Source organism: Lytechinus variegatus, chromosome 7 (assembly GCF_018143015.1).
Source record: "Lytechinus variegatus isolate NC3 chromosome 7, Lvar_3.0, whole genome shotgun sequence".
NCBI lineage: Eukaryota > Metazoa > Echinodermata > Echinoidea > Temnopleuroida > Toxopneustidae > Lytechinus > Lytechinus variegatus.
In genome coordinates this window covers 9,982,338-10,009,951 of record NC_054746.1, presented here as the reverse complement: position 1 = coordinate 10,009,951, position 27,614 = coordinate 9,982,338, and the positions used below count along the sequence as shown (strand labels likewise).

General features: G+C 36.2%; 1 protein-coding gene across 2 annotated transcripts; it reads right to left on the bottom strand.

Annotated features, from left to right (window-relative positions):
• Nucleotides 1-286: 286 nt before the first annotated feature.
• LOC121418408 (protein jagged-1b-like) lies at nucleotides 287-26,630 on the bottom strand. Of its 2 annotated transcripts, none has more exons than XM_041612252.1 (24): nucleotides 25,918-26,630; nucleotides 25,158-25,212; nucleotides 24,194-24,613; nucleotides 23,219-23,279; nucleotides 20,768-20,898; nucleotides 16,597-16,716; nucleotides 15,921-16,034; nucleotides 15,071-15,184; nucleotides 13,997-14,110; nucleotides 13,009-13,055; nucleotides 12,369-12,542; nucleotides 11,009-11,159; nucleotides 9,960-10,124; nucleotides 9,320-9,433; nucleotides 7,955-8,068; nucleotides 7,191-7,304; nucleotides 6,388-6,504; nucleotides 5,710-5,823; nucleotides 5,028-5,141; nucleotides 4,482-4,606; nucleotides 3,152-3,523; nucleotides 2,397-2,528; nucleotides 1,764-1,920; nucleotides 287-1,331 (listed from the first exon to the last, which is right to left on the bottom strand). In XM_041612252.1, the coding sequence occupies exons 1-24, from the start codon at nucleotides 26,314-26,316 to the stop codon at nucleotides 874-876; spliced, it is 3,996 nt and encodes a 1,331-aa protein (XP_041468186.1). In that variant the 5' UTR covers nucleotides 26,317-26,630; the 3' UTR covers nucleotides 287-873. The 2 variants fall into 2 exon arrangements, with proteins under 2 accessions (XP_041468186.1, XP_041468187.1); XM_041612253.1 differs by having other exon boundaries at nucleotides 24,194-24,610.
• Between the last annotated feature and the right edge of the window lie 984 nt (nucleotides 26,631-27,614).

Genomic DNA, 27,614 nt, shown 5'->3' with positions numbered 1-27,614 from the left:
ATTTTTCTCTTTTTACTCAATTCAAGTTTTTGTTGGGGTGGACTTGTCCTTTAAGATCCCAGATTCATAATTTTGCGAGAGAAAAAAAAGGAAAAGCTGATATTCCGTCCCTTTCACGCTCTCTCTTTTGTTCCATTTTTGTTCGTCTTGTTCTTCCTTTCTCTCTAAATTCCCTTCCCTTTCATTTTTCGTCTTTCCTTTATTCTCTTTAGAAATCTTTATTTCTTCCTTTGTTGGACGCATCTATTGAAAAGCAAATAGCTCATCAGCTTTACATATTCCTGTATTGTATGTATATATTTAATCAACACACTACCATTATCATGATTATGAAATTGATGTGATGGACATAGATACAAATATACAGGTATATACACTATATACAATACTACTTATACTACGCTATGTTGGTAATCGGAAATAATAGCGGATGGTTTCAAGCCGTTGGTTAAATTTGCATTAAAAACAAACAGGGATTCTTTAAACCCACAGGCAACAGGCTGTGCAAACTCTTCACTCGACATGCACGAGTTAAGTGTCTGAGTTGCGGCCTATACTCATGCCTTGTGTACTGAAAAACAGCAAGTTTTGTATGTGCTAGTCTTTGCGTGGAGACACATTTGTTAATCAAAGTTTCAATTAGGGTCTGTGCCTGCAGACTACAGGACACAGTAGGTAAGTTACTTGGTTAAAAATTTAACAAGATATATCAGACAATAATTATGTGATCAACCATTTTATCAACAAAGTGATGGGTTGATTAGAAAATACATTATAGCCGCCAAATCCTAAAGTGATAAGAAGATAGCAGCTTCCCAAAGTATTTGTATACAAAATGTCTCTCTTTAAAAGTCCTTTAGACGTATCATTTATTCAAGTGGGTTCCTTTTCCGATCTCGGTCTAGGCCTCCTGATTCCCTGCCGTTTATTTGACCTTCTGTTTGTACGATTCGAACGTTCAAAATCAGGTACCAAGTAGCCACTCGCCACAGGCTCATTCCCTCTGACATCGTTCATGTAATGGTGGGCGTGATCATCTGTGAATGAACTGGACGCTTGCGATATCGACGACTTATCAGACACTTTATCTTCGTCGATGATGTAATCATTGAGGGCTCGACGAGTAGTCGTGGTGGTGGTCGTCTCCGATTCCACGATGCTCTGATCGTTCCCTGTTAGGATGTGAAGCGGTAGGGACAGCGGAGGTGGCGGAGGTGGCGGAGGTGGTGGTGAGCTGTGGCAGCGAGATCGTCGACGACCAAATGCGATAATAGTGCAGCCAAAGAATGATATCGCTATCAAAACGACCATGTACGCGAGGATTATAAGTCCTTTGTCGAGTGAAGAACACAAAAAGAAAATAACGCGTGATTATTACAGAATACTAGCCATTATAAATGCAAAATATAGTCTCCATAACAAGAGTTTTGAATTTCATTTTTCATCATTACTTCTTTTCTAATTTATCAGAAACACCAACATATTGGTTGAAGCTTTACATCCGATGTTAAGTAAAATCTCAAAGAATGCATTATCAATATGCATCAAAAGTTGCAGAAAATCATTAATATGGCATTGAGCACTTTCCTTTCATCCCGAGCTTAGCCCCCCCCCTGCATATAGGTAAGCTTACGCTCTTTTAGCTTAAAGTTAATTCATTGATTTCTTGGATTTCCAAATAAACTGCTTGAAAACATGTTATTTCACTTTAAATCATATTAGATTTCCTGATAGGAATCCGAAATATAAATGGATATACTCACTGGCGTTGAACCTGACGCCCGCTTCTGAAGAAGGTGAGATCTGTTGAATGCTGATAATTGCGTCAAGAACCACATTACCTCTTCCCGATCGTCCCTGAAGACCTGAAATCAGGGCCTGACTGACGTCACCTGATAAGCTTGAACCACCGTCTGTTGACTGAAGAAAACATAAATGGGAAATGAAAAGTTATGTCTTTGATATTGAAATTCACGTGTAATGTTTCCACCTCCACCTGCACATGTAATGTCTGTGGTGGCTAAAAGGTCAGATAATCAAACAAAATTGTAAAGGAACGAAGAGTCGAGAATGGGGAATGAGAATTTTCAATTGACACTTGGCCACTCTCTACCCGGGTTTCCGGTAGTTGTAGGATGCGAACTTTAATGTCGCTGGCTTATGAACAGGAGCGTATGACTGCTCATTGCTGTAATACTCCTCAGTCCGCAGGGAGTGCAGATTGTTCCTACACCATATGCCATGACCATCGTAATAAACTTAAATTAATTGTAAATCTGTAACAGCGATTATAGACCTGGGTCAGATACGGTGTATAATAGTGGAATTTGTTATTAATATTAAAAATCTATTTGGTAAATTTAGATCCTAGTTCTAAAACAACCTCAGAAACCTACCATGGTCAAATCGATAGTATCGGTTTCTTGAAGAACCTTTCGGCACATGATGAAGACGGCGACATCCAGTGCAGCAGCGTGTATTTGTGGTAACTGTCTGATACCATTACACACTGCATCAACGGTCATCCCCTGCAGGTTTTGGAAGATATAAAATGGCATTTGTCATTGGGGAAAAGGTGTTCAAAGGCTTTTTCTGTAGGCAATTGTCAGTTTGCTAGTATGAAATATATAACTACAACACATTCATATTCCACCCTTTGTGCTTCAGTTTTCCCTCATAAGGTTTCTGTAATAGACCTACAATATTTCAGTTGTTTACTTTTCAGTAATATCCACTTAAAATGTATACCCCTTAAAATGTACACACAAAATTGATATACAGGGTTGTCATGAAATCAAGTTAAGCTTATTATGAAACCTTTTTAATCTATATGTCATAGAAAATACATCTTTGTTCATTGTTTTCCTTGTAATTAAAGACGCCTTTTTCAAATAACTTTTTGATACAAATCAAATATTTTGTTAATACTCTGTTTATTGCATTTCCTTTGTTATATTGTTCATAAAAAGTTGCAGAGAATCATCAAGTGAAATGAAATATAAGAAATATAGGCCTGTTTCCAAATAACCATGTACTAATTTACAGTGTTATTAATTGCAAATCATTATTTCTCCACAAAATTAAATGGCATATTTCGAACGATAAGAAGAAGTCATAAACCCACAAATAAAAAAATGATAAGGTACAGTACCACGGGCATTATCCACAAGTTGAATGTTAAAAACAGACGGATAGAGCTTTCAGATGCATTATTGCTCTGGCCAGATTCACCAACAATCTCGGCAGTGTTGTATAACGACATAAAAGTACTGCTTCCATCTCCTAGATAACCAGGATGATCAGTTGGATATCCGTGTCCTTGTCCGTAACCGCCTAAGTTTCTTCCGGATGCTGTCTTTTCGCAGACTCCCCAAGGATGACAAGGAGGCGTAAAGCACTCGTGTTCTCTTATCGGCCGGCAGGTATATCCTTCGGAACAGCGAAAACTTGACTGGTTTTCTGGTCCGTTAATGTCGAAGGTTCCATCTGCTACAGCTAGACATGAGGATGGGCCACACCACACCTAACAAGACAAGAAGAAAAAGTGACAGTTGTGGCAACAAATATCGTCATTCTTAATGAGAGTGAAAAAACGTGATGAGAATAATAATGATAATTAGATGGTGGTGGTGTGATGATGGTGATGGTGAGGATGCTAGGCATGATGATCGGCCACACCACACCTAACAAGAGAAGAAGAAAGAGTGACAGGTGTGGCTACAAATATCATAAACCACGATGGTAGAGAAAATAACGATGACAACAATATTAATGATCTAAAGATGATAAGAACTCAAAGCATGGCATCTGTAATATGATTTTTTTAAGTTCGGTTGTTTCTGATAACAAAATCATTTAATACACTGACTTAACTTTTTCATGTCTTTATAATTCAGTTGCAAAAAGATAATTGTTAGCATAGTTACCATGGTTACTATGAGAAAGGACAGAGAAAATCACCCTGGAAAGAAAATGTCAAACATTGTGATCACACTGTGTTCACATTGTGGACTATCTGAAAATATAATTCACACCGTAAAAATGCTCAAATTCAACAGTGTGAAGACATTTTCACACTATATAGACACATTGACAGTGTGACTGTTCACAGCGTGTTCACATTGTGAATATGTGACTCAAATTTAGGTGTGAAGGTAATTTCACATTGTGTTCCACACTGTGGAATACACTGTGGGACACTGTGTTCTTTCCAGTGGGGATGTTCCTGTATATTTTTTTTCTTATCACTTCGGAATATGAGTAAATCCTATCTAAATACCCTAATTTCATTTGAAGAGAAAGGTTGCTACCTTCTTCCTTCATCTCTTTTAATTCTCGTGAGAATTATGCGTTTGTATTGTAATTTTTTTCTGTTGAAAAATGACAAATAGGAATTTGAACTTGAAATGTTAATATCTGCACGGATGCACTGCTAGGTCTATAATTTTCACAGATTTCTTCGAAAAAGCCTTGAAGCAAACCTTTGAACAGACAATGAGGCCGTCATCACACCGACATCGGTTGCAGTCCTGTTGCCACGTCTCTTCATGAACACGAAGATGCCGTCCAGACTGACACGATCTCGGCATAGGATCATAACCGATGACTAAATATAAACCAAACATGAAAGAGAATCTTGATACGAAAATCTTGTATTTGGATTACGATTTCAGGTTTGATTCTCATATAATACGTGTGATAACAAATACTGTAACACGACATTGCCCCCACAATTACAACCAAGACTCTAATCCCATCTTCCGATACACATGGCAGTCAATTTTCTTCTGGGCAATAGTTTAGGATTTTATGATTACAAAAGGGTACCTTGAAGGTGCGTAACCTCATTTTTCTGATGTATTCTCTTTTAGATTAAAAAAAAACATGTAAGGTGGTTAAAGAGTTGGTAGTTAGTTTCTGGTGGAGAGTATAAAGTCTCTCTTTTACATCCTTGCTGACTAAATAAAGGAAGAATACGGAAAATATCGAAGGACAGACTTCAGAATTTGCTTCATTTGTATACCAACCTTGTGAGCATGTTGTTCCGTTTCTTCCCAGAGGACAATGACAGGTATATGATGCCATTCCGTCTACACACGTACTTCCATATGCACAAGGGCTTGAAAGGCATTCGTTGATATCTAAAGGTATAATGATATGGAGAAGCTTAAACATCTGTTACAGGAGATTTTATCCAATGTTGTATCAAATGAAATAGGTACAGTAGAAAATGTTACTTGAAAATAAAACACATCGAGAATCTTCTTTTTAAGGGGCCATTTCAGTATTAGATAGATTTCTTAACTAAGATATTATAGCGGTGATCTTTCTATCTGGTACCCAAGGTTCGAATATAAGTTGTTGCGTAGGTCTCTTTTGGATAAAATATGAATTCCCATCCCAACTAGAGGTTGTCAATCCGTTGACCTTCCTCACCTACAAACATTAATAATACAGCACCCAGTTGAACTATAAATAATGATGATAATGATAATTGTATTAACAATAATGATAATAATAATAATAATCAGTCCTCATATATTGCCTACTGCATATGAACGCCATCTCTAAGCGCTTCGCTTTACATTATTACACTGGTTATCGGATCCCAACGTGCCCGCATACAATGTATGTACTTCCTGTACTCTACTCACAGGGGAGCATTTCAACCAGTGTAATCTATAACTACATTTAAGATCAATATCTAACTTATTCTGCAGCTAGGTCCCGCGAATCCTTCCGCACACTGGCAGAGAAACCAGTTGATCCCATCCACACACTTTCCTCCATTGTGGCAGGGGTTCAGGCGACAGTCATCCACATCTATCATAAATGTCAGTAAACAGGAAAAGTAAAGGCGTTATGTTTCTGATCTTGGTCTAGCCTTAGTGGTTTTGTCAATGGATAGTTATCCCACCGCTGCCACCACGGTGAAATAAAGGAAATGAAACACATCTGTTATGTTGCTGCTGAGAGTCACACAATCCTTATTAGGTAGGAAGTCTGAACACAGCCTACCAAAAACATTATATAGTGGCGTAAATAAACCCGAATCAATTTTAATGGAATATAAATCGAATAACTGATTATGTAAAGCGATCATTAATCTTTAAGGTTTCAACATCTTTTAGCAAATGTAACAGGACTTTTCTACATGTGATTTATTAAAGATATAAATCCCGCATTTTTATTTTCATTGAAAGTTAGGTATCAATTTGTTTCAATTATGAAAGTGATTTCATCAGAGCTGTCAAAGACTGTAAGATGAAATAATGAATAAGATGACGACAATTGATTAAAAATTCTGTTATTGAATCATCATAACTTGATTTCAGGAGAAATGGATATTTAGGATCAAAAGGGAAAAGACAGTCCAATATTACTTACTCTTGTCACATTTGGCTCCCTCAAATCCATCTTTGCAGATACATGTATATGACTCGCCACTTGGAATACATGTCGCCCCGTTTAAGCAAGGTCTGCTGATGCAAATGTCCTGGACAGCTGATAATCGAAGAAACACAATATGGAAATTTTACAACCACTGGAGCATATCTAACATAGGAGGAATCTATAAATTTTATTTTTATTTTTATTTTATTTTATTTTATTTATGCATTCACGTCAGTACCAGCATTTCAGGAGACCGCCATCGTGAGCGTTTAGGCTTGATGGTGAAGACGGCCTCGTAATTTAAATATTTCGAATAAAGTGATAATGACAATGATTCTGAACAGATACCGAAATGAAAATTGATTATTATTTTTTTCTCCTCTTTTATCGGTTTATTACATCTAATTACATTACATCCGATGAATACGATTTTGAACAACATGTTTCTTGGATCAACACAAAAAAACATATTTCGAATTTTTAATACGATTTTGAACATGTTTCTTGGATATACAAAACATATTTCACAGAGTATCGTGTGCCTTTTGTCAGCGTGGGCAGTATGGTCTTAATTTTAAATACAATAGGAATCTATACATGATCAGTTGCGTAACAGGCGGGGCAGAGTTTGATTTCTGTAATAAAAATATAAAATTTATTGCTAGCTCGCTTCCTTTTCAACTTAAAAAAAAAAAAGAAATTCTGCCCGATAGGCCATATTTTTTTGTTGCTTGTCAAAGTTTACAACTCTGGTCCCCCTACCTTTGGAGACAGATTTCCGACCATGTTTTACCTACCAATCTGACATGAGATTCCTTCCCATTCCGGCGGGCAGAGACACATAAAGGATTCCCCAGTATCTTCACAGGCTCCATCGTTACGACATGTACTTGAGTCACAGTGACTTTCAACTACATCAGGCAAGAATAAATACAGTGAATGCGCGGAAGAAAGAAAGTTTCACCACTGCACATCAAAACCTATGCAACAGTTGAAGCCTTCAATGAAGCACTCAAATGCCATTCCTCACCTCGAAATAGACTCTAAATGAAGAGCTCATAATATATCTAGTTTGTTTTCATATCTAACTGTAAATTAATTTATGTTAATATAGGCGCTATATATCACTTTCCTTATAAAATAATGATACCGTGAAAAAGTGAAAAGGATAAGTGCGATTCATCAAGCAATTTTATTCTTTGACGGATATATTTTAGTTTCACTTGGTGATTCTGTCAGGGAAAAATATTAATTCATTCTTTTTTACAAATATAGGACATCGTTCACGACCTAAAAATCCTGAAGGCCTACTTGCAAAGTCCTTTACATTGTAAAATGTCATGAAACATTACACAAGAATAGAATTCCATAATGCCTTCCGATTTTATAAATGTGCATGGTCAGTGGTCACGGAGATTAAGTTGATAGGTACAAAGGTCTATAGTATCCTCTATCACATGCACAATGTACACATTTTTAGTGCTGACACTATTTTCCGGAGTTTTATGATAGAAAATAAATTTTCATTAATTTTTTTTGAAGATGTGAAAAAAAAACCTACGTGAATTGCAAGTTTTTCCCATCCACCATTCAGGACAAACACACGTAAAATCGGCATGAAGATCAACACAGGTTCCGTTGTTCCTGCATGGGGTTGCCGAACATTCATCTGTACCTTTATAGAGCAGAACAAAACACAGTCATATTCCATTAGAGAATAATCTGATACATTTCCTAATAGTGTAATTTCAAGAGCTTGTAATTATTACACTGTGAAAAAAAAGAGTAAATTTACGTTGGTCATTTTTTTGTTGGGTAATATATACGTTGGTTATTGTTTTGTTGGGCATTATGTGCCCAATACTTAGGCAAATTTTTACTCTGCCGCTGCAAAAATACAGATGTCCAATTGTTGGGCTAGTAATTGCCCTGCTGAGTGGTAAATGTTGCGAAACTTTACGATCACGAGTTGCGCTTGCAGCATGCTACACACGGTCGATAAGATATGGAGGAGCTTCTAGATGACTGGGGGCTGGGGAGCCTCGCTGAATCTTTCATAGATGAGTTGCTTAAACGTTTTTTTAATTTTTTTATTTTGGACTTTACGTTAAGCATAATTTGTAAGGAATTTGTCAGAATAGGCCTACATACATGACATATATCTGACGCTGTTTTGTTTTTGCTTCACTCACTTGAGATATGCACTTGCACTTGTATGCAGCGTTATTGTGCATGCAAAGCATTTACGGATAAGGTCTCCGGATCGACACGGACCAGGTACACGAAGTGAGTGTAGGCCTTGCCCAGATGTTGGGTTAATAACTTTATTATAAAGTTGGGCAAATTAATGTCCCCCAAAATGTAGTTCAAAATATTACCCAACAGTTGGGCACATTAATGCCCCAACAACGTTGGGTAAAATATTGCCCAGTAGTTGGTAGGGTTGACTATCGGCCCAACGTTGGGCAATATATTGGGTAAAATATTGCCCAATTTTTTCACAGTGTAATAGTATTTATGAATCAGAATAGAGATCTCTACGTTTACCGATTTCTCTTCTAAAACCGAAATTTTAAGTAGGTGAATGCAGTACAGAATATTTTTGGATCTCTCGATTTCAGAATCAACGCTCAGCAGATTTCTTTTTTAATAAAAAAAATTGTACAGTTGCTTAATGGGCCAAAAATGATTTTAAAAAATGGCATGTGTGGCAAAGTCTTTTCTTAATGCCGAGCAAACGAAGCGTTTAACCAAAGGTTTTTACATTTTTAAAATGAAAATCGAATTCGGTCCTGGATTTTGGCATAATATTCAGAAAATGACATGTTTCATCCCTATTCCTATCCATTAATTTCATTCGCTCCTTCTTTTTCATAAAACTTTCGTGGTGCATGGCCTTAAACCCTCACCCCACCTGCATCCTTACCAATGTTACAGAAGATACCTTCCCATCCTGGGGTACAGACACACTGTATTGATGATACAGAATTGATACACGTTCCTCCATTCTGACACGGATTACTTTCACAATAGTCAATCCCTGTAGAGAGATAAAAGTAATAATACTACCTGAAGTATTTTAACCGTAATTTCCAACAACAGATAGGTCGGTTATAGGTGCCGGATTCGTAGGTTATCACATTACAATGAAGCTAGATATGAAGTATACCAAAGTACCTTATTATGCGGAAACTGGAGCTTCAAAAAAGCTTAATTATCACTTAAATATCGTAATAGAGGTGGTGTGGCTCAGTGGATAAGTCTCCGGACTGTGAACCACAAGGTCCGGGGTTCAAATCCCACCGCAGCACTAGCGTCCTTTGGCAGGCCTTTATCTACATTTGCCCCTCTCGACCCAGGTGTAGTAAGTGGGTACCCGGTAGGAAGAAATTCCTTGAATACTCGATGCGCCCGATCAGGGTAGCCGTGCTAAAGCCGGGGTAATAATATGCAGCGCTTAGAAACATTTGTATTAAGCGCTATATAAATGTTGCATATTATTATTATCATTAATGACACCGAAAAAGGCACGCGAATTCAGGGTGAATAATGCAAAACAGTCTTACGTTCATGACAGTATAGACCGGTGTATCCTGTGTCACAGATGCAGGAGAATCCGCCATTATTGTCCAGACTTATACAGGAACCATGAGGGCCACAGACGTTTGATGGTTGTTGGATCGGTCCACCGGTACTGGTTGCTCCTGCTGTCACGGTGCAACTGTCAATCACTGTTTATAACGATTGATATAAAGATTGATGACACTCGTAACAAACGTGTCCATGTATCTGTGTCTATTCTAAATCTCATTAGATGTCCCCTAAGTTTTTAATTTGCAGCAGATCTCAAAGATCTGTCTATTACCTTTCATTCCCATCAGATAGTGTAGTAGTTGTATTACTGCCCATGTCAGTATTGATGTCAGGGTATTCCAGTGATTAGCCAGAATTCTATAAACTATGTATGAATGATAATCACTGGGGAATAGGCAAAGAAGGCACTTCTCTGCACTACACAGTGCGTCCCAGAAAAAAGGAAACCGGGATTCCCATGTCTTTTTAATTAAAATGCAAATAATTTATGGTATTTCATTTGCATAATCATATCATTACATTATTCTTTTTTATTTTGATACCTAATGTGAGGCAAACATTTCACGCATTAATGAGCAAGACGGGTTTGAAATTGTAATGTCAAAACCAGGTTGCGCAGAAAACTGGTTCGTGATACGACGATCGTGCATATTCGATGATGGGCTCATTAGCATTTCTTTTATAAAGCTTCTCTCACCGATCCCTGAAATGAGAGTGGATTCAGTTTGACACGTACGTTTCTGCGCAAATCGTTCTGAAATGCCTCAATGTTTATTGCTTGTAATCTGCCATGCGAGGACGACTTGCTAAGCTGTTGGTTTCAAATGAGAGATGAGATTCCATTCTTGCTATGAGTATCAAATTTATAGTAAAAACATATTTACTAATTGTGAAATCTATCTCTTAAATGGGTATCCTTTTTTGTGGGACGCACTGTTTATCGATCCCTATTGTGTTATAACCGGTAGTATCATCTATTTATCATGTTCAATGACAAAATAATCGATTGAAAGTAATTTACCTTGACAGAGTGAGTCTTGACATAAAGTTTTAGCATCGGAACAGTTCTTTCCTTGGTGACTCTCTGGGCATGCGCAGAAGTAATCCCCGAAGAGATTAAAGCAATTTGCTCCCTGTTTACAAGGATTCGGGTTGCAAAGGTCTACGTCATACTAAAAAATAAAATCAACAGTACAGTTCAAAATCGTTATAGTATTGTGTATATATAAAATGGGATAGGATAAAACACCAGGCCCTATTCTACAATAACATGAATATTTTATGGTAACAATAATACTATTTTCTAATGTATAGAATTACAAGATTGTTGATAGCTCATTATCTGGGGTAATCTTCTCGAGCTCAAACAAAAAAAAATCATGCTTCTAATTTTTATCTAGTTTTTCAAGTAAAAAAGTCTTACGATGTTCATTATCTTCTTTTAAAATATATAAATAAAGTTCTTTAAAAAGAAGAGTGGAATAAATGGCATAGATCCTAACACCTATTATCATCTTTTTTTTAATAACAATGTTCAATTTGTTCATAATTCTAGGGGAATTTTTCATGAAACAAAGATTGGCTGATTTTCACTGACAAATTTACTCTGGAGCCAATTAGATGCAAGGATTTCGGTAGCTTAAAACAATAGCAGGTTAAAATTCACTGAATATTTGTATCTTGAATGGTTAGTAAAACAAATTATGAAAAGTACAAAGCCCTGTATATTATATCTCTCAGCCCTTTTCTTGCCCTTCTTCCTTTCTCGTATTGTGTATTTGTAGAGTGTTTGTGTTGCAGACATATCCTGTCACAGCCTTTGCTTTCAGGGAAATACGCCTTATTCTTTAAAGGCGACCGCACACCTTACGATTGGTGTGCGACCCGATTTCAGAATAAAATGTAGTAGAATTTGATGCTAATATTGAGACTTGGAATATCTTACTGTGTAATGTTCTTGATCATCGTACGAATTCCTATGTTCTTATCTGTGACTATGCTCTCATCCTTATTAGACTAAAAGCGAATTTAATATTTAGTCGTAATGACGTCATAGCAGTCGTACGATTGGCTACGATTTGAACTAATTGGGCTTTTACTCTAAAATAAAGGCTTGCAATCTTTCAAAATTGTTATATTAGTATTCTTTAAAATTATTTTAACATCAAATAAAATGATATGTTCCATTTACGTTTTCAGAAAATGAGCAAAATCGTGAACAGTCGTAAGGTGTGCGGTGGCATTTTACAAATATGCTTTATATTTATACTTTGTTAATCATGACTAATAATTTCCTATGATTTATACCGAAAAATTATACTTTGTGAAAATGGAAGAAAATCGATGTTTATTTGAGTGAATGAATGAATGAATGAAAATACCTGGCAGCGAGTTCCCGAGAATCCTGGCATGCACTCACACTGGTACCCATTGACGAGATCCGTACACGTTCCTCCATTCAGGCAAGGATTACTGATGCATTCATCCACGTTCGTCTCGCATTCAGTGCCAGTGAAACCGGGTCGACACACGCAGATAAATGAGTTGATTAGGTCCTTTTCGATAAATGGAGGAAAGTAGGGAAGTTGTCTTTTTTAGGATAATAGGGACATTGTCTTTATGTTAAGTACTCATGTTACTCTGTCCATAAAAATTAGTTTACTAAAATAATTATGATCGATCAAATGGTCGTTACTTTGTACTTTGGGTAAAGATCAGGGGCACATAATAAAAATCTAGGAGAAAATAAAGTGTCGCCAAATTAATGATTGAGAGACCCTCTCCTCGTTTATCCACAATTGCCACTCTGTACTCGGGTGTGGTAAATTATTACGTAATAGGAGATTCCCTGAATACCCGAGCGCCAAATTGGGGTAGCGTGATAAAACCAGGGTAATAGTATACAGAGCCTACAAAGCGTATTAAGCACTATATTAATGCTGCATATTATCAGTATTTTATCATGACTAATAATTAAATCCATTCGAAATAAGCTCTAACATGGTGTGGGTATACACTTACCATGCATGTTGCATCGTTAAAACAATGTCCAACACAGTCGTTAGCATCTGTAATGAGAATATTTTGCATAATAAGTATACCACTTACAGCGATGTATTTTAAGGAAAAACATGACCAAAAGGTCGTGTTGAAACATGCAAAGATACAGCAGACTGCAGCATCTTATTTTCATATCGCTTTCTCTGATATTTGTTTGCATTTTAAATTGTTGAAAATCATAAAAGCATACATGGCATATCATTCTTCTTGGAATATTTCAGAAGTACATGCCAATCGTATTGGCTTTAGGAATAGCAAGAATGTAGGGATAGCATAGTGGATTAGTTAATCCTTTCAGTCTTCAAATGTACATAACTGATTTTTTTTCTCTCTTCTTGAAATGTTAGTGATGGGTGGGAGCGTGTGTCTGATTAAAAAATGGAATCATTTATTTAACCATTTCATCTCTGTGAACCGAAAAGAAATGCGATTGGCCATCATTAGGGCAATTCAAATCCGACATTCTTACACCCTGACTATATGTCAAGTGATCACCTTTTGGGGCACTGTTTTATAAAACCCGTTCTCAATGTCAAGTAAAAAGCTATTATTATCAGGTCCACAAATGACTACCTTTCATCGACGAAATCCTATCAAAGGAAGCCCTTAAGTGAAAATAATCATGAAAATCGATTCCTTCCGTAACTAAAGAAAATTGGAAAAAGAGTATTATGTAAAAATAAATTTCATTTTCTAGGAACCCACACTCTAGAATTGAAATTCATGCATACACAGGACCAATCCACACCCCCCCCCCCTTCCCCTCCCGATGATTTTTTTTCAATTAGTGGAACAGAAAAAGGGGAAAGTACGAAAAAAAAGAGAAGAGGAAAGAAAAGCTTGATTGGTTGTGAAATTTTATACTCCTGTCATTAAATCGATATTTCTAGTCGTCTTGCCCGCCCCCTATCAAATACACTGGCATCGCCTCTGTGCATTATATACTTACTGACATCACAGTTTCTGCCCGTCCAACCGGGTTGGCAGTCACACAAATAGTCACCAAACCGATTCCTACACCGGAAGGCATGAACACAAGGCTGTCCTGTACATTCATTTGAATCTGTTCAGTTGCGAGACAAAACAACACACAGTTGTATGGAACACTGTGTAAAGTTCATGACAAATCTTCCTTCCGTATTAAGGAATTGATATTATGCATTCATAACTTGCATCAAATTCTAGATATTTCTTTAACAAAAGTTATTCACTTCTTCATTTTTTTAAATATGTAAATGGTATAATTTTACCATTTTATTATCTTAATTCTGTATGCCGAGGACCCCAATGGAAATAAGCTTTCGAGCTTTTGTGGGTCATCCTGTGCAAGCCTGTTCTTTTTAATGCTACTGTATATATGTTATGGTGACTTGCCAAATAAAATCAATCAATCAATATAAGTCCATGTCAAGTAAATTCAAAAGAAGTTTTGAAGTCTGGAAGTAGTGAGGCAAAATAATATTTAATTGGTTGCATTGGGTACTGAAAGCCGTATTGTTAAGAGAAACACTTAAGAAATGAAATAGAAAAAGAATGTTTTTGGAAATCTCTACTCCTTCACAAAGTCCTAGTTACATAGGAGCGTTGTGGCCCAGTGGATTAGTCTCTGGACTTTGAAACATAAGGTCGTGGGTTCGAATCCCAACCATGGCGTAATTTCCTTCAGCAAGAAAATGATCCACAATGTGCTGCACTCAACCCAGGTGAGGTAAATGGGTACCTGGCAGGAATTTATTCCTTGAAACGCAGCGCGCGTTACAGCTGCACTGCTAAAGCCAGGGTAATTATGCTGCATATACTGTAGAGCGATTAGAGACTTCTGACAAAGTAAGTATTAAGCGCTATATAAGCAAGTATAATTATTATTATAGGATAGCAAAATTAGCATCGACTAAATGCTTCAGTCGCACCAATGAGATGGACCAAAACCGACCGATATTATGCCATTGGGAATAGTGTAATAGTAGCGGTCGGTCTGGAGTCGGTTTTGCCAGTGTGACTGTAGCATGGAAAGTAAACTTACCGTATTGGCAGACAGGGCCTTGCCACTGTGACGTACAATGGCATTCATATCCATCTACCAGGTCTAAGCATGAACCACCATTCAAACAAGGAGAATGAACACAATCGTCAATATCTGCAAAAGCGTAAGAATGAATATTGAAAACTATACACTGCAAAAACTCTGGTGTTGTTTTAACACCAGCCCGGAATTTATATATGTCCACACTAGAGAAGTGTTTAACAACACCAGTATCGTTTTTTTTTTTTTGGTCTAACACCAGAAAGGTGTTTATTCAACACCAATTAGTTTTAAATACAACATCGGTTTGATTGCAAAATGGTGCTGTTTCAACACTTCTCTGGTGTGGACATATATAGATTCCGGGCTGGTGTCAAAATCAACACTGGAGTTTTTGCAGTGTATAAGCAAGAGAGTGTCTATGAAATCTAAAACGAGAGACGGCGTTTATTAATCAACTATTTGCACAATGAATTTAATGTTGAGGGAAAGATATGGCGAAATGTCTTTTAATTTATTATTTTTTTTGGGGGGGGGGTAAATTCTATTAAATTAATCATTAAATTATTAATCGATCAATTATTTTTTCCACTACAGATAGCCAACTTTGAAACAAATCTGTAACTACAGTTCATTTTCTATTCATTAGCTCATCTCTCGATTTGGTCATTCGTAAGTGTCTGGGAATATGAACGGAATCCCTTTCTTCGCGGTTGTAGCACATTACATAACAGTGTGAAAAAAAAATTAACAACATTTTGAAACTTTTGGCTTCTAATATAATTTAAGCACACAGTTAGACCATGGCCTAAGACTGGATTTTGGAATACCACCCAAGATGTTTACTTACTAGTATTGCAATCTTCTCCTGTCCATCCAGAGGTACAATCGCAGATGAACCCTTCTCCGACTTCGCTACATGTCCCTCCATTCATGCACGGATTCGAATGACACACTCCCTGTGCTATAACAACAAATTATTTCAAAAGATGTGGGCCCCGTTTCTTAAAGACTTAACACATGAACAATTTCTTGAACAAGATTACTATCAGCTAATCAAATTGAACGATTTTAGTCGCTTTAAACTATCATTGCGAAGTTATTATTATGACAAGGTTTATGAAATGCGCCCCATTTAATGGTCTGACTCCTTTGCCTAAAGTGACTGTCGCCTTTGTTATTTGTTTCACAATCTTCTTTCAATCTTCAGGCTCCTGCATATCAAAGAATTACAATACAAATTGAAAATGCCTAACTATATGGATATGATAACATTTCTAAAAGCCATCAGCTTTTACAAAGTGTAAGACAAATAAAGATTTTTTAAAGACTTTTAGCTAAAATAAAAGAATACATTCATAAGTGGATGTAAATTCGATGCACACTTTGGTACCCGCTTTCAAAATACACGTCTTACTAGAGATTTAGTTTTCTATAAATAACAATGTTCCAAAATGCACGACAGATATTTTTTATCATTATGGGATGACTTGAAATACTATAGTTTGGTATTACTGTATACATACACAATTCGCAATCTTCTCCGCCGAACCCATCCGAGCATCTACAGGCATATCCGTTGGCTCTTATATTGATACATATACCATTGTTTTGACATGGAGTATGACTGCCACAGAAGTCCAAATCTATATCATGGTATCAAAATGAGAAAATGTAAGGAAAACGCAAAGCAAAGTTCCTACTTACACAAGCAATTTTAATATCGTTTTTATGTTTTGGTAAACAGTACACAAGAGGACTGGATGTTGTCTACCTAGACTTGAAAGACCTCCGATAGTTTACCCAATCAATGACTTGTGGCAAAAATAGATGCATACAACATCCAAAAGAGCTTCAAAACTTGGATTGTTGATTTTCTCAGTGGCCGAACCCAGAGGTTATTAGTAGTAAACAATGCCAGATCTCAGTGGTGCACGGTAGAGAGTGGGATGCCACAGGATAGCGTGCTCGGCCCGACATTGTTTGTGCTGTAGATCAACGATCTTCCTGATGTTATGGAATCCACTGCAAGGATCTAAGCAGATGACACTAAGGCATTTTTTTCTGTCTCCACTCCTAATCAATGAAAACTTGTCCAAATAAGTTTGCACTCACTGATGGACTGGTCCTCAAAGTGACAACTTCAGTTCAACACCGACAAGTGCAGTGTTTTGCATCTTGGAACAGGTTACCAAAGAGAGCACTACAATATCGGGAGTACAGCACTGAATACATTTAGAGAAGAAAAGGATTTAGGGATCATCATTGACAATGATCTAAAATCCCACAAGCAAGTGTCAAATGTTGTTAATGAGGCAAACATGGTACTGATCAGCATCAGACGTACTTTCCAGTGTCTTGATTCGACCACTATCCCTAAACTATTTAAAGGGTTAGTGCAGCCACTCCTGGAATATGAAAATGTCATCTGGTCACCAGAGTACATTACTGATGCTAAGGCTGTGGAGAGAGTTCAGAAGAGAGCAGCAAAAGTAATCACCAGAATAAAAAAAATCTTCCATACAAGGAAAGGCTCAAACACCTGAACTTGCCATCCTTGGAGTACAGAAGAATAATAGCTGACATGATTCAAGGAAGATTCCTTACGAAGTCGACAGGCTTAACCCAGAATATTTTTCAACTAGCTGACAGTAGTACAAGAGGTCACACAGTCAAGCTTGTGTAGCCAATATGCAGAACAAATATGAGAAAACAAGCTTTTAGTCACCGAGTAGCCAATGATTGGAACTCTCTTCCGGCTGAGGTAGTTGAAACTCCCAAAGTAGACACCTTCAAAATCAGGCTAGACCGACACTGAAAATATGGGCATTATGATTCCCACTACTCTTAATTAGATATAATAAGTCAATTTTCACCTACTTGCCCCATGGCCTCCTTAAACTTATTGAAGCATGAAGGAAGTTGACAAGAAGATAGACCTGGAAGCTCGACTGCTGATTCAGCTTTCTTCCCTTACTTGCGGTAAGGTAAGGTGAGGTAGCTCGATACAAAATTGTATATAAAAAATATAACAGAAACTTTTATTTAAAGATTTCCTACACCTTCCAACGCGTGAAAAAATTATGTAATTTTGGAGGCGGAATCATAACAGTTATTTCTAGTCAATAATGCACTAGCAACACCAGTGAACCTATAAGCGGTAATTTGACATTCTCATTGAATATCAAACAATAAAAAAACGACAAAGATAGCCAATATAAAATTACGAGTATACAAAAGGTTGTAAACCAAACCAAGAAAGAACATACACTCTAAACATATTGGGTAAAAATGCTCCATGAGGATAATTATGTGTCCATTCAACGTTGGGCATTTTTATTTATCCAGTGTGATAAAAACTTTGCCCATTGTAAAGTAATTGCTGCTTATTCTTTTTTACCTTACTGGACAATTGCTTCCCGTACTGGGTAAAATACTGCCCCCAAATTGGTTGGACACCTAATTACCCTTGTGCTGGTTGATATTTTACCCAACATTTTCACAGTGCATGATGATCCACAGTGTATTTGATATTCGTGCTGAATCTCATTAGTAAGTCTAACCCAAGATACACGTCACGTGCGATTATTATCAACGCATGTGGGCAAGGACGGATAATAACATATCGATCAACACAAGTATATTTATTCATTCATGGGGTGTTTCTCACATAAAAATTCGCTTTCAATACAAATTGATTAAATTGGTAGACTGAAAAACTAACGCTTTCAAATATATAGGCCTACTGCAGAGAATTAAATCTAAGGCAATATAAGTTTTCAAAGAAGACGCTTGTGATATTTTGCCTCTCGACCTTCTTACAAAACAATTTTATCAAAAGTTTTCTACCTTAATATATTCCTTATAACTATTTTATTTTCAATTTCTTGTTATTTCAGCAAACGGTGGTTGAAAATGAAATGAGTACAGATTTTACCAACTCGAAGTTGCTAGTGCATATGGCTAATGTTTGTTTCTGATAAATTTTAAACGAGTTTGACAATGAAACAAATTCAAGAACTCATCTAATAATTCATTTGTAACTCTAGTTTCGTGCATTTTTACACACATATTTAGGGTTTTAAGCATTAGGAATATGGGACATGAAATACTCGTCACTAAAAAAATGACGGCGATTTCTAAGGTGAAAAAAAATTAACGTTGTGAATGTCATCATATTCTCAATTCCCAAGTCCATGATATTTGATATAATGTTCGATGACCTCAGTAAACATACATTAAATCTAAAAACTATGAAATCACTGACAAAATGATGCACTGTTAAACCCACATTTATTCTCTTTCAAGATATACAAGATATAGGTTGGTTCATTTGAAAGTTTCCTTAGAGACATGTTCGTGGTATCATGGGATCCCAACAGTAAAGCGTCAGTACCAAAGCAATATTAGATAACGATAACATTACTATTTAGGGAGAATCGATGATTTGTATGATTGATTCTAAATTTGACATCTGCATTAGTACATCACTGAAAATTTACAGTAGTGTAATAAAATAACTCATACATTCCCGTTCGTTCTGCATCATTACATCACTGAAAATTTAAAATAGTATAACAACATAACTCATGCATTCCCGTTCGTTTTGGTATCAGACGGTCGATGATTTTGGGTGATGAATACATTAAAACGTATGTTTTCTTGCTTGGAGATGATCTTTCCTCATGAGGAACATGCAAATCAAGTCTTCATCCAGTGAAAACCCTTGCATTTGGTTTCATTCCAACGTATTTGACGAATGCCTTTAATTGAGCCTATATCGTGTCAGCTGTATTATCTCAATCAATACGAAGCGAACTAATTACCAAGAAGTGATGTCAGCGGTACATATGACGATCTCATTCGATACCATTTTGACTTCTTCCGTGTTTAAAACAGCTTCTACGAGATGGGATAACACTTTAACATTGGATGTTTTTAATAATCACGAAAGATATTCACTTTATTCAATTATTAATGTTTCTTCATCTCTTTTGCTTACTTTCTTTGCCCTCCTTTCTTTCATTTTCTTTTCTTTTTATTGCATCCCTTCTTTCTTTTCGCCTTTTTTCATTTTCTTTCTTTACTTTTCATTTGTTTCTTTCTTTCTATCTTTTTTTCTTTCTTTCTTTAGTTGTTTCTTTCCATTTTCATGTCGGTTTTATTTTTTCCCGTCCAAGTGATGAATCAAACCTTTAAGTCTGTTTTCTTTTCTATCCCTTTCCCCTTTTTCTCATTCATTTATTTAGTTCTTTTTTTTTCAGCTCTTTCTCTCTCTTTTTTTTCTTTATATCATCCATCTTGTCGGTTTTAGTGCTTCTGTTTCTTCCTCCAAGGGATGTAACTTTCAAATGAATTTACCTTCACATCTTCAATTGAAATTTCAAAATTAAAATTCGCTGACATTGGTTTTCTTTTCCACATTCTCTTAAGAGCTTAGAGATAGATTTTTTTTATATAAATGGGATACAAACATTGTTTAATTCTTCTTCTTCCTCTTCTTCTTAATATTATTATTTATATTATTAATAATAATAAACTGTTCGCAATACGCTTAGGAACGAACAATTAAATTCCATGAGCAATAACCAAAATTGAACAAATCGATTAGTAGAAACTGCGTGCAGGTCAAAGGTTCACAGGGGACATGCCTGCTACATGGAATTATAATTAAATGTGTATATACATTCTACTCACCTTGATCACAGAGCAATCCACCCCACTTGTACTCGCAGTTACACTGCCAAGGCGATACACAACCGCCATGCTTACATCCAGGGTAGGGCATGCATTGATCGCACAGCTCACCTTGCCAACCATGACGGCACCTGGAACACGTGATCAATACAGATTAGCCAATCACGTATCACGATTTCGACGTTTCGACACAACGACGAACAACGTACACTTGAATTTAAATGTTCGTTATTGCATTACTACTTATATTGACATGCAAGTTTATATCTCTGGAGAGTATATATTGGGATATTCATGTAGATACCATTTTCTTTCTTCTTCTGTTCTATTTTTTATATTCAGGGTTTTGATAAATCGAAGATATGGAGTATAGGAGCGTTTTATCATGCTTTCGAAAGACACATTATTAAAACCAATTAAATAACACTCACATATATGAAAGGAAAATACAAGCACGAGTAAACTATTAAATCTAATAAACGATGTTTATTAAACGAAATATTCAAAAGAGTTTATACTCCTCAACGCCTTTCCTAGGTGACTCTTTATCTCACATGCATTGCAATTAATAGCACAATCGAATGACGAGAGCTGTACAGGGGAGGGTGGAATCCTTCTCGCTTAGCCTGTCGGAAATCATCGGATATCGATGGGATAGCGCTAAACCACTAACTAAACCAACTATCTTCTATGCAATTAACGACCTTAATATACATTTTTCATTTCTCCTTGAATATAAGGCCTTATCTACTGAAAAAAAGCAAAAAAATAAAACCATTATAGTGATATGATGAAATAATGTTGATATCTTAGTTTTCTTCCTGTTGTTGATGATAATGTTGTTGATTGGTTTTAAACGGCGCTCTCATTTGAAAAATGTATGCGTCAATCAAAATTATTTATATCATATCACTATAATGGTTTTATTTTTAAAGTAGATAGGGCCTTATATTTTTGGAGATTTGAGAAATGTAAGGTCGTTAATTAGATAGAAAATATAAACTTGCATGTCAATATAAGTTGATATAACAAAAAATGGTTCTTCTATCTATTATAAACACAGCATGAATTCAGACATCAAATTCGGTTTCGTAATGTATAAGTAAATACCGGAATTTAATATATATGTGGCTAGTCGAACTTCTATAAGTCAGAATAATTATGAAAGTCTTTTTAAGGTAAAGTTAAGACCATCGTTTGGTAATGTATAATTTGATACCGGAATTTGATATATATGTGGCTAGTCGAACTTCTATAAGTCAGAATAATTATGGAAGTCTTTTTAAGGTAAAGTTAAGACCATCGTTTGGTAATGTATAATTTGATACCGGAATTTGATATATATGTGGCTAGTCGAACTTCTATAAGTCAGAATAATTATGGAAGTCTTTTTAAGGTAAAGTTAAGACCATCGTATTAGTGTTCATAGTTTATAGAGATTAACTTGCGGAAAGAAACCTGCTAAAAGCTTAAAGACATGCTAACTCATATATATCAAATCTATTCAATATAATTTTGATTCCTTGCCAACTATAAATCAACAAAAAGTAAATGGCATAAAACATGTATGATACTATAGGGCATAGCCTCACCACAATATATTCAAATCGATCAGGCCTAAAGGGCACATCCGTTTACTGAACTGAAATCAATTTTTCGCATTGTTATAGAAATGAATTATTTACAATTCCTCTGGATTTCTGTGAATTTTCACCTCATTAACGTGTCGCTGTACTTCAGTCCAAATAAAATATTAAAAAACTCTAGCAGGTATTTCTTTTATTAATTTACAAAGTAAGTATTGCTCATTTCTAATTAACTAGGTTCAAAATGAAAAAAGAGTAACACTTCCATTACCAACCCTCGATGATAAGAATTAATGTGTTTTTTTATTCAAAGAAGAAAACATCAATAATTTAAGACTAACTAATCGTTAATCAAAGAGAAAAGAAATAATAAGGAATGAGTAATGATTACTACAGAATGAGAAGAATAAAAACAAAATGGAAAGGAAGAACGAGAAAATAAAGAGATGGGTGAGGAAAAGAAGAAGGAGAAGAAGTACAATGAGAAGCAAGAAGAAGAAAGGAAAAAAAAGAAAAAGAAAAATAAGGAGGAGAAGAAAAGGAAGATATGAAAAAAGAAGTATGGAAATAAAGAAAAAGGGGGAAAGAGAAAGGAGGGTGAAAATAGAGGAAGCAGAAAAGGCAGTACAAGATAAAGAAGAAACAAAGAAGGAGAAGGAAGGGAAAGAAGAGAAAAAGAACAAGACGAAAACGTTAAGAATAAGAAGAAGGACGAGGAGGAGAAAGAAAAAATGGTAAGATGGAGTAAAGGTCATAGAAGAGGAAGATGCATTGCAACTTAAGACTCAAAAGATAGAGAAATAATTATTTTTGTATAATGCGCCCAATGAATGTATATGCTTGGGTAGATGTATTATGTACCTACCTGCATTCATCCGGAGAATCACAGAAACCGTATGTCGCATGACATCCTTTCTTGCATATTGCTGTTCATAGAAATAGAATTATATTACTTTGACAGTTATCCATCCATCAGTTGCAAACATTTAAATCATGTGCTCATACAAGAAGAATTATGTATTACGTATAAAAATAAGACTATCTAAACATGGTAAATAATTGGGCTATAACGAAAACAACAACACTTAAAACCCCAAATATGACAAGGTATTTTATTTTACTATCTAGACTTGAAGGTCTATTTGTATGTTTCCAAGTCGACTTATAAGTAATACATCGTCATGGTGAGGGCAAGATACGTTATCTTATCTAGCCCCCCCCCCTTCCAAAAAAAAGGTTGCATCTTGCCAAGTGTACTTAAAATTATATGTTGACGAGATACGTCAACCACGTACATCATCGTGTCGATATACAATTATTTATAAATCAACTTGGGAAGAAAACATATCTGGTCATGTTGATATACAACTTGTTATAAACCTACTAATATAAATTTCATCTTGTGTATCCAACTTAACTGGAATCCCTCGGCAGAACAGTTGTGCTGTAATGGCTCAGCTGCGTATAGGGTGATCCATCCAATGTTATTTTATCATTTATTACATTATTTTGTGATTGTAAAAGTATTGTTTTTGTACTGGTAAATAAAATAAAATAAATTAAATAAAATTAAATTAAATAAAATACTCCATAATAAGGCTAATATGATAACATATCTTTCTCGTCATGTCGACATACAACTACTTGTTTTAAGTCGACTTGGCAAGATACCTTATGCCACTATGTCTGCATAATAAGGCTATCAAGTCGACTTGGCTGGATGAAAATATGTCTCTCCATGTGGACGTGATAAGGCTATTAAGTCAACATGGTGAGATATAGAATTTCTCGCCATGTCCTCATATGTAGATGACATTTCAAAGATTTCAAAGGTATTCACCTATCATACAATGACTTCCGGTCCAACCGGGATCGCACACCCGACCGCCATCATCATCACACGTGTAATGTCCGAGGAGGTCATCGCGAGGCGTGCAGTAATTCATACATGTCGTCCCGTAGAAATCGTCATCGCACTGGAGGCGAACGCGGTATAGCACGGTTGCCGTAAGACCATCGTGGCGGAGAGTGACCCACGACGGAGAAGGCACCATGATACTGGAGTGGTACACACGTTCGATCAACTGGTAGCTCACGTTCCGATCCCCTTGGCCTTCTGCACTCGTTCGAGACGTTGGTGGTGACGAAAGAGTGGTCGATGGTGACGGCAGCGGTACTGGCGATTGCGTTGTCGATGGCTGCGATGATGACAACGACGGTGATGCTGACGAAGATCTGGTAGATGATGGTTTCTCTACTGCTTTAGCAACAAAAGTTAAAAAACATTCGGAGGATATATACCTTGAAAAGAGGTTCAACTTAGCGCCTAAGACTTCTAATAAGAGTAGACCTAATGTGCAAAGACACACATGAAGTTGGTGCAGTTATTACAATGTCGACCCAAAGGCAGCCAACATGAGCAAATTTGTCGTATTCTTTTCATTTATAAATATTAAGTTCAAAATGTATATATGTTGAACTTATTGACATGGAAATGAACTCGTATCGAATAATCAATCAGACAATCAACCAACCAATTAATATGAATTGATCCGGGGAATTGATAGTGATCAATGAAAATGGTAATATGGATGACAAGTACAAAGGGGGTCTCCATTATATCCGTCTCCGTCAGGCCTTTAACAAACTACAGTGAACAGATATAACGAAATTTGCATGTATAATCATCATTGGTTCCATCATGGTTCAGTCATGGTTCAACTCTCGATCTAATAATGCAGAAATGATATAATTTCGTCATTGTCTTCTGCCTCTTTCGCTTCATTCTCTCTCTTTAAACTTACTTTTGAAAGCATCTCCGTCAACATCCAGTGCTTCGAGTAGCAAAGTGAAAGTCGTCTGCAGAGTAATAGAAATAATATAATCCTTCGTCATTGAAGTGAAAAGATCTACGTTCTACGTTGAACGGATATTATGAAATCGGCTTACAAATTATCGTTGATGTTATGCGAGGTGAAATACTGATGCTATATAGTCATGAGACTCACAAAATGATTTGATTGTATATTCACAATGTTCAGAATCGAAGGAAGATGTGTAACTCGAAGGAGAAGAAGATGGTGATGATAAAGATGAAGAAAATAAATGGGAAGAAGAAAGAGGAGGAGGAGAAGAAGATGAGGAAGAAGGAGGAGAAAGGAGAAGAAGAAGGAAGAGGAGAAGAAGAACGAAGAAGAGGAAGAAAAAGAAAAGAAAGAAGAAAAAGAAGAGGAAGAAGAATAGGAAAAAAGAGAAAAGGAAGAAAAAGAAAAAAAGAAGGAGAAAAGGAGGTAGAAGAATAAGAAGAAAAAGAAGAAGAAGGGGACTCATATAATTATTTTTTCAGTTTCCTCTTTGTTTTCCACGTTAGACAAATTGCATTTGATGTTACTGTTAATGAATTATTAATGTGAACCCATCAAAATGCACTGAAATCAAAAAGTGGATTTACTAAAACAAAAACTTCCGTCTTCATTTTGTCATGTGTTGGGGAAAAACTCATGAACAGAAAAAAGGCACTACCGCAAAAAAAAAAAGAAGAAGAAGAAGACAAGAATAACGTACCGGCCACGCATATTTTATCGGCAACTTAACGGTTGTTTCTTTTTCAACAGATGGGGTAGGATCCGTTGATGAGGTTCCGTCGTCGATATCGCCATCGACTGTCGATAATAAAGTGTTCCCGCCCACGACACCGGATATAACTTCACCAAACACACATCGTCCATCGTACGTCGAACGAGGCTGGTAGGTTGTCAAGCAAACACGGAAGGCGACATCGCACTCGTCCATACAGTCTTGAATGCCATCGGTCGATGATGATGATGACGACGACGATAACGATGATGAATCACAGCATGAACCGTCCGCTAAATCGCCCCTTGGAACGACGTACGAGATCACGTCCAATTCAAAGTGACCGTCTCCAGTCACTGACTTTGAATGAAAATTGTCAATATTCATACAATTGTTTTTGTTTTCAAATCATTTTGTTCGGTTAATTACATAAATATGTATTTTTCATTTTTATTGTATTGGGGGAATAAAACGATGGCCATTTTAAGAGTTCCTCTTGTGATAAGTATTTCAGCATGTAGAACAATGAGCTAATAATCAAACAGATATTCCTTGTAGCTTTCAAAATTCTTGCTCATTTTCAAGAAAAGTATAGGCCTAATAATAAATCGATATTTGTGAGAGAAATTTAGTACGTTGGGCGAGGTGCAGAAAGATTTCCGTTTAAACGAGGCCCCAAGACTCAAAACAAAATAACAATTAACGGGAGTTTTTGCTGGAAAGACACAAAGTTGTATGTGATTGTTGGAATTGCCCGTGAACTCCTTTGATTTAAAATGTAACCTACGAAATCCATCGATTGTGCATCCATTTATTGTTAAAATACGTTTCGATTATCAAAACACCTTGTAATTCCTAGGGTTATAATGACGGGACGAAATAAAGTGACTCAGTTGTCACAATGCTACAGAGAATATAACTACAAGAATTTTATGAAATACATACTTTACCTTGCAAATTATAATTAGTACAGATCCAACAAATAAGAATATTCCCAATGCTTTATCAAATCCCATCATTTAAATTCCTTACGTCCGTGCTCATGAATGGTTGAGTATTACAGATGCCACATTTAAGTCTCAATCGGAACCTCAATCAAAACTATGTTCACCATAAATACAATCACTTTCCAGAAATTAATTGAGTTGGTTAAAATAGGAATTCATGTACATCCATCGAAGTAATCTGTTTATATTCAGTTCTGAAAAGAGAAATTGGTCAAGCTGGGTCCAGCAAATATCCTCCAAACCCCTTCCGTAATCCAATGAAGGATGAAACAAATGAAATAAAAATTATACACCAATTGACTGTTTTTTTATACTGGCGGTCAATAAACACGCCCGCCACGCTGTATACAGACGAGTGTGAGAATACGTACAGGTTGTTAATTAGGATTATTATTTAACCCTCGATGTGTTGATAGACCTCGCGTGAGTCGACACGCGAGGGCCATCGCGTACGACAAAACCACTATTTACATTGACGATTCCCTTTACTTTAGAAATGCCTATTTTTTTTAATCGGTTATTCTTATCTGCAGATTAAAAGCAAAACAGAAAGTCAACGAAAAGAAGGAGTTTTATCATGTTATTTTATTGTATTCATGAGATTCTGAAGTTTCAACAGTACTCCCATTTTACTATCCCTGTATTTAGATTGGTATACATTTTTTTCTGTTTATAGTT

Excerpts from the sequence above, each read along its gene's own strand:
- LOC121418408 (XM_041612252.1), bottom strand. The coding sequence starts at position 26,316 with ATGAATATTGACAATTTTCATTCAAAGTCAGTGACTGGAGACGGTCAC. Across the intron at positions 6,505-7,190 it reads AGGAATCTCATGTCAGATTG|CTGTCCAGGACATTTGCATC; the intron begins GTAGGTAAAACA and ends TTCGATTATCAG. Across the intron at positions 4,607-5,027 it reads CGGAACAACATGCTCACAAG|TCATCGGTTATGATCCTATG; the intron begins GTTGGTATACAA and ends GTTTATATTTAG.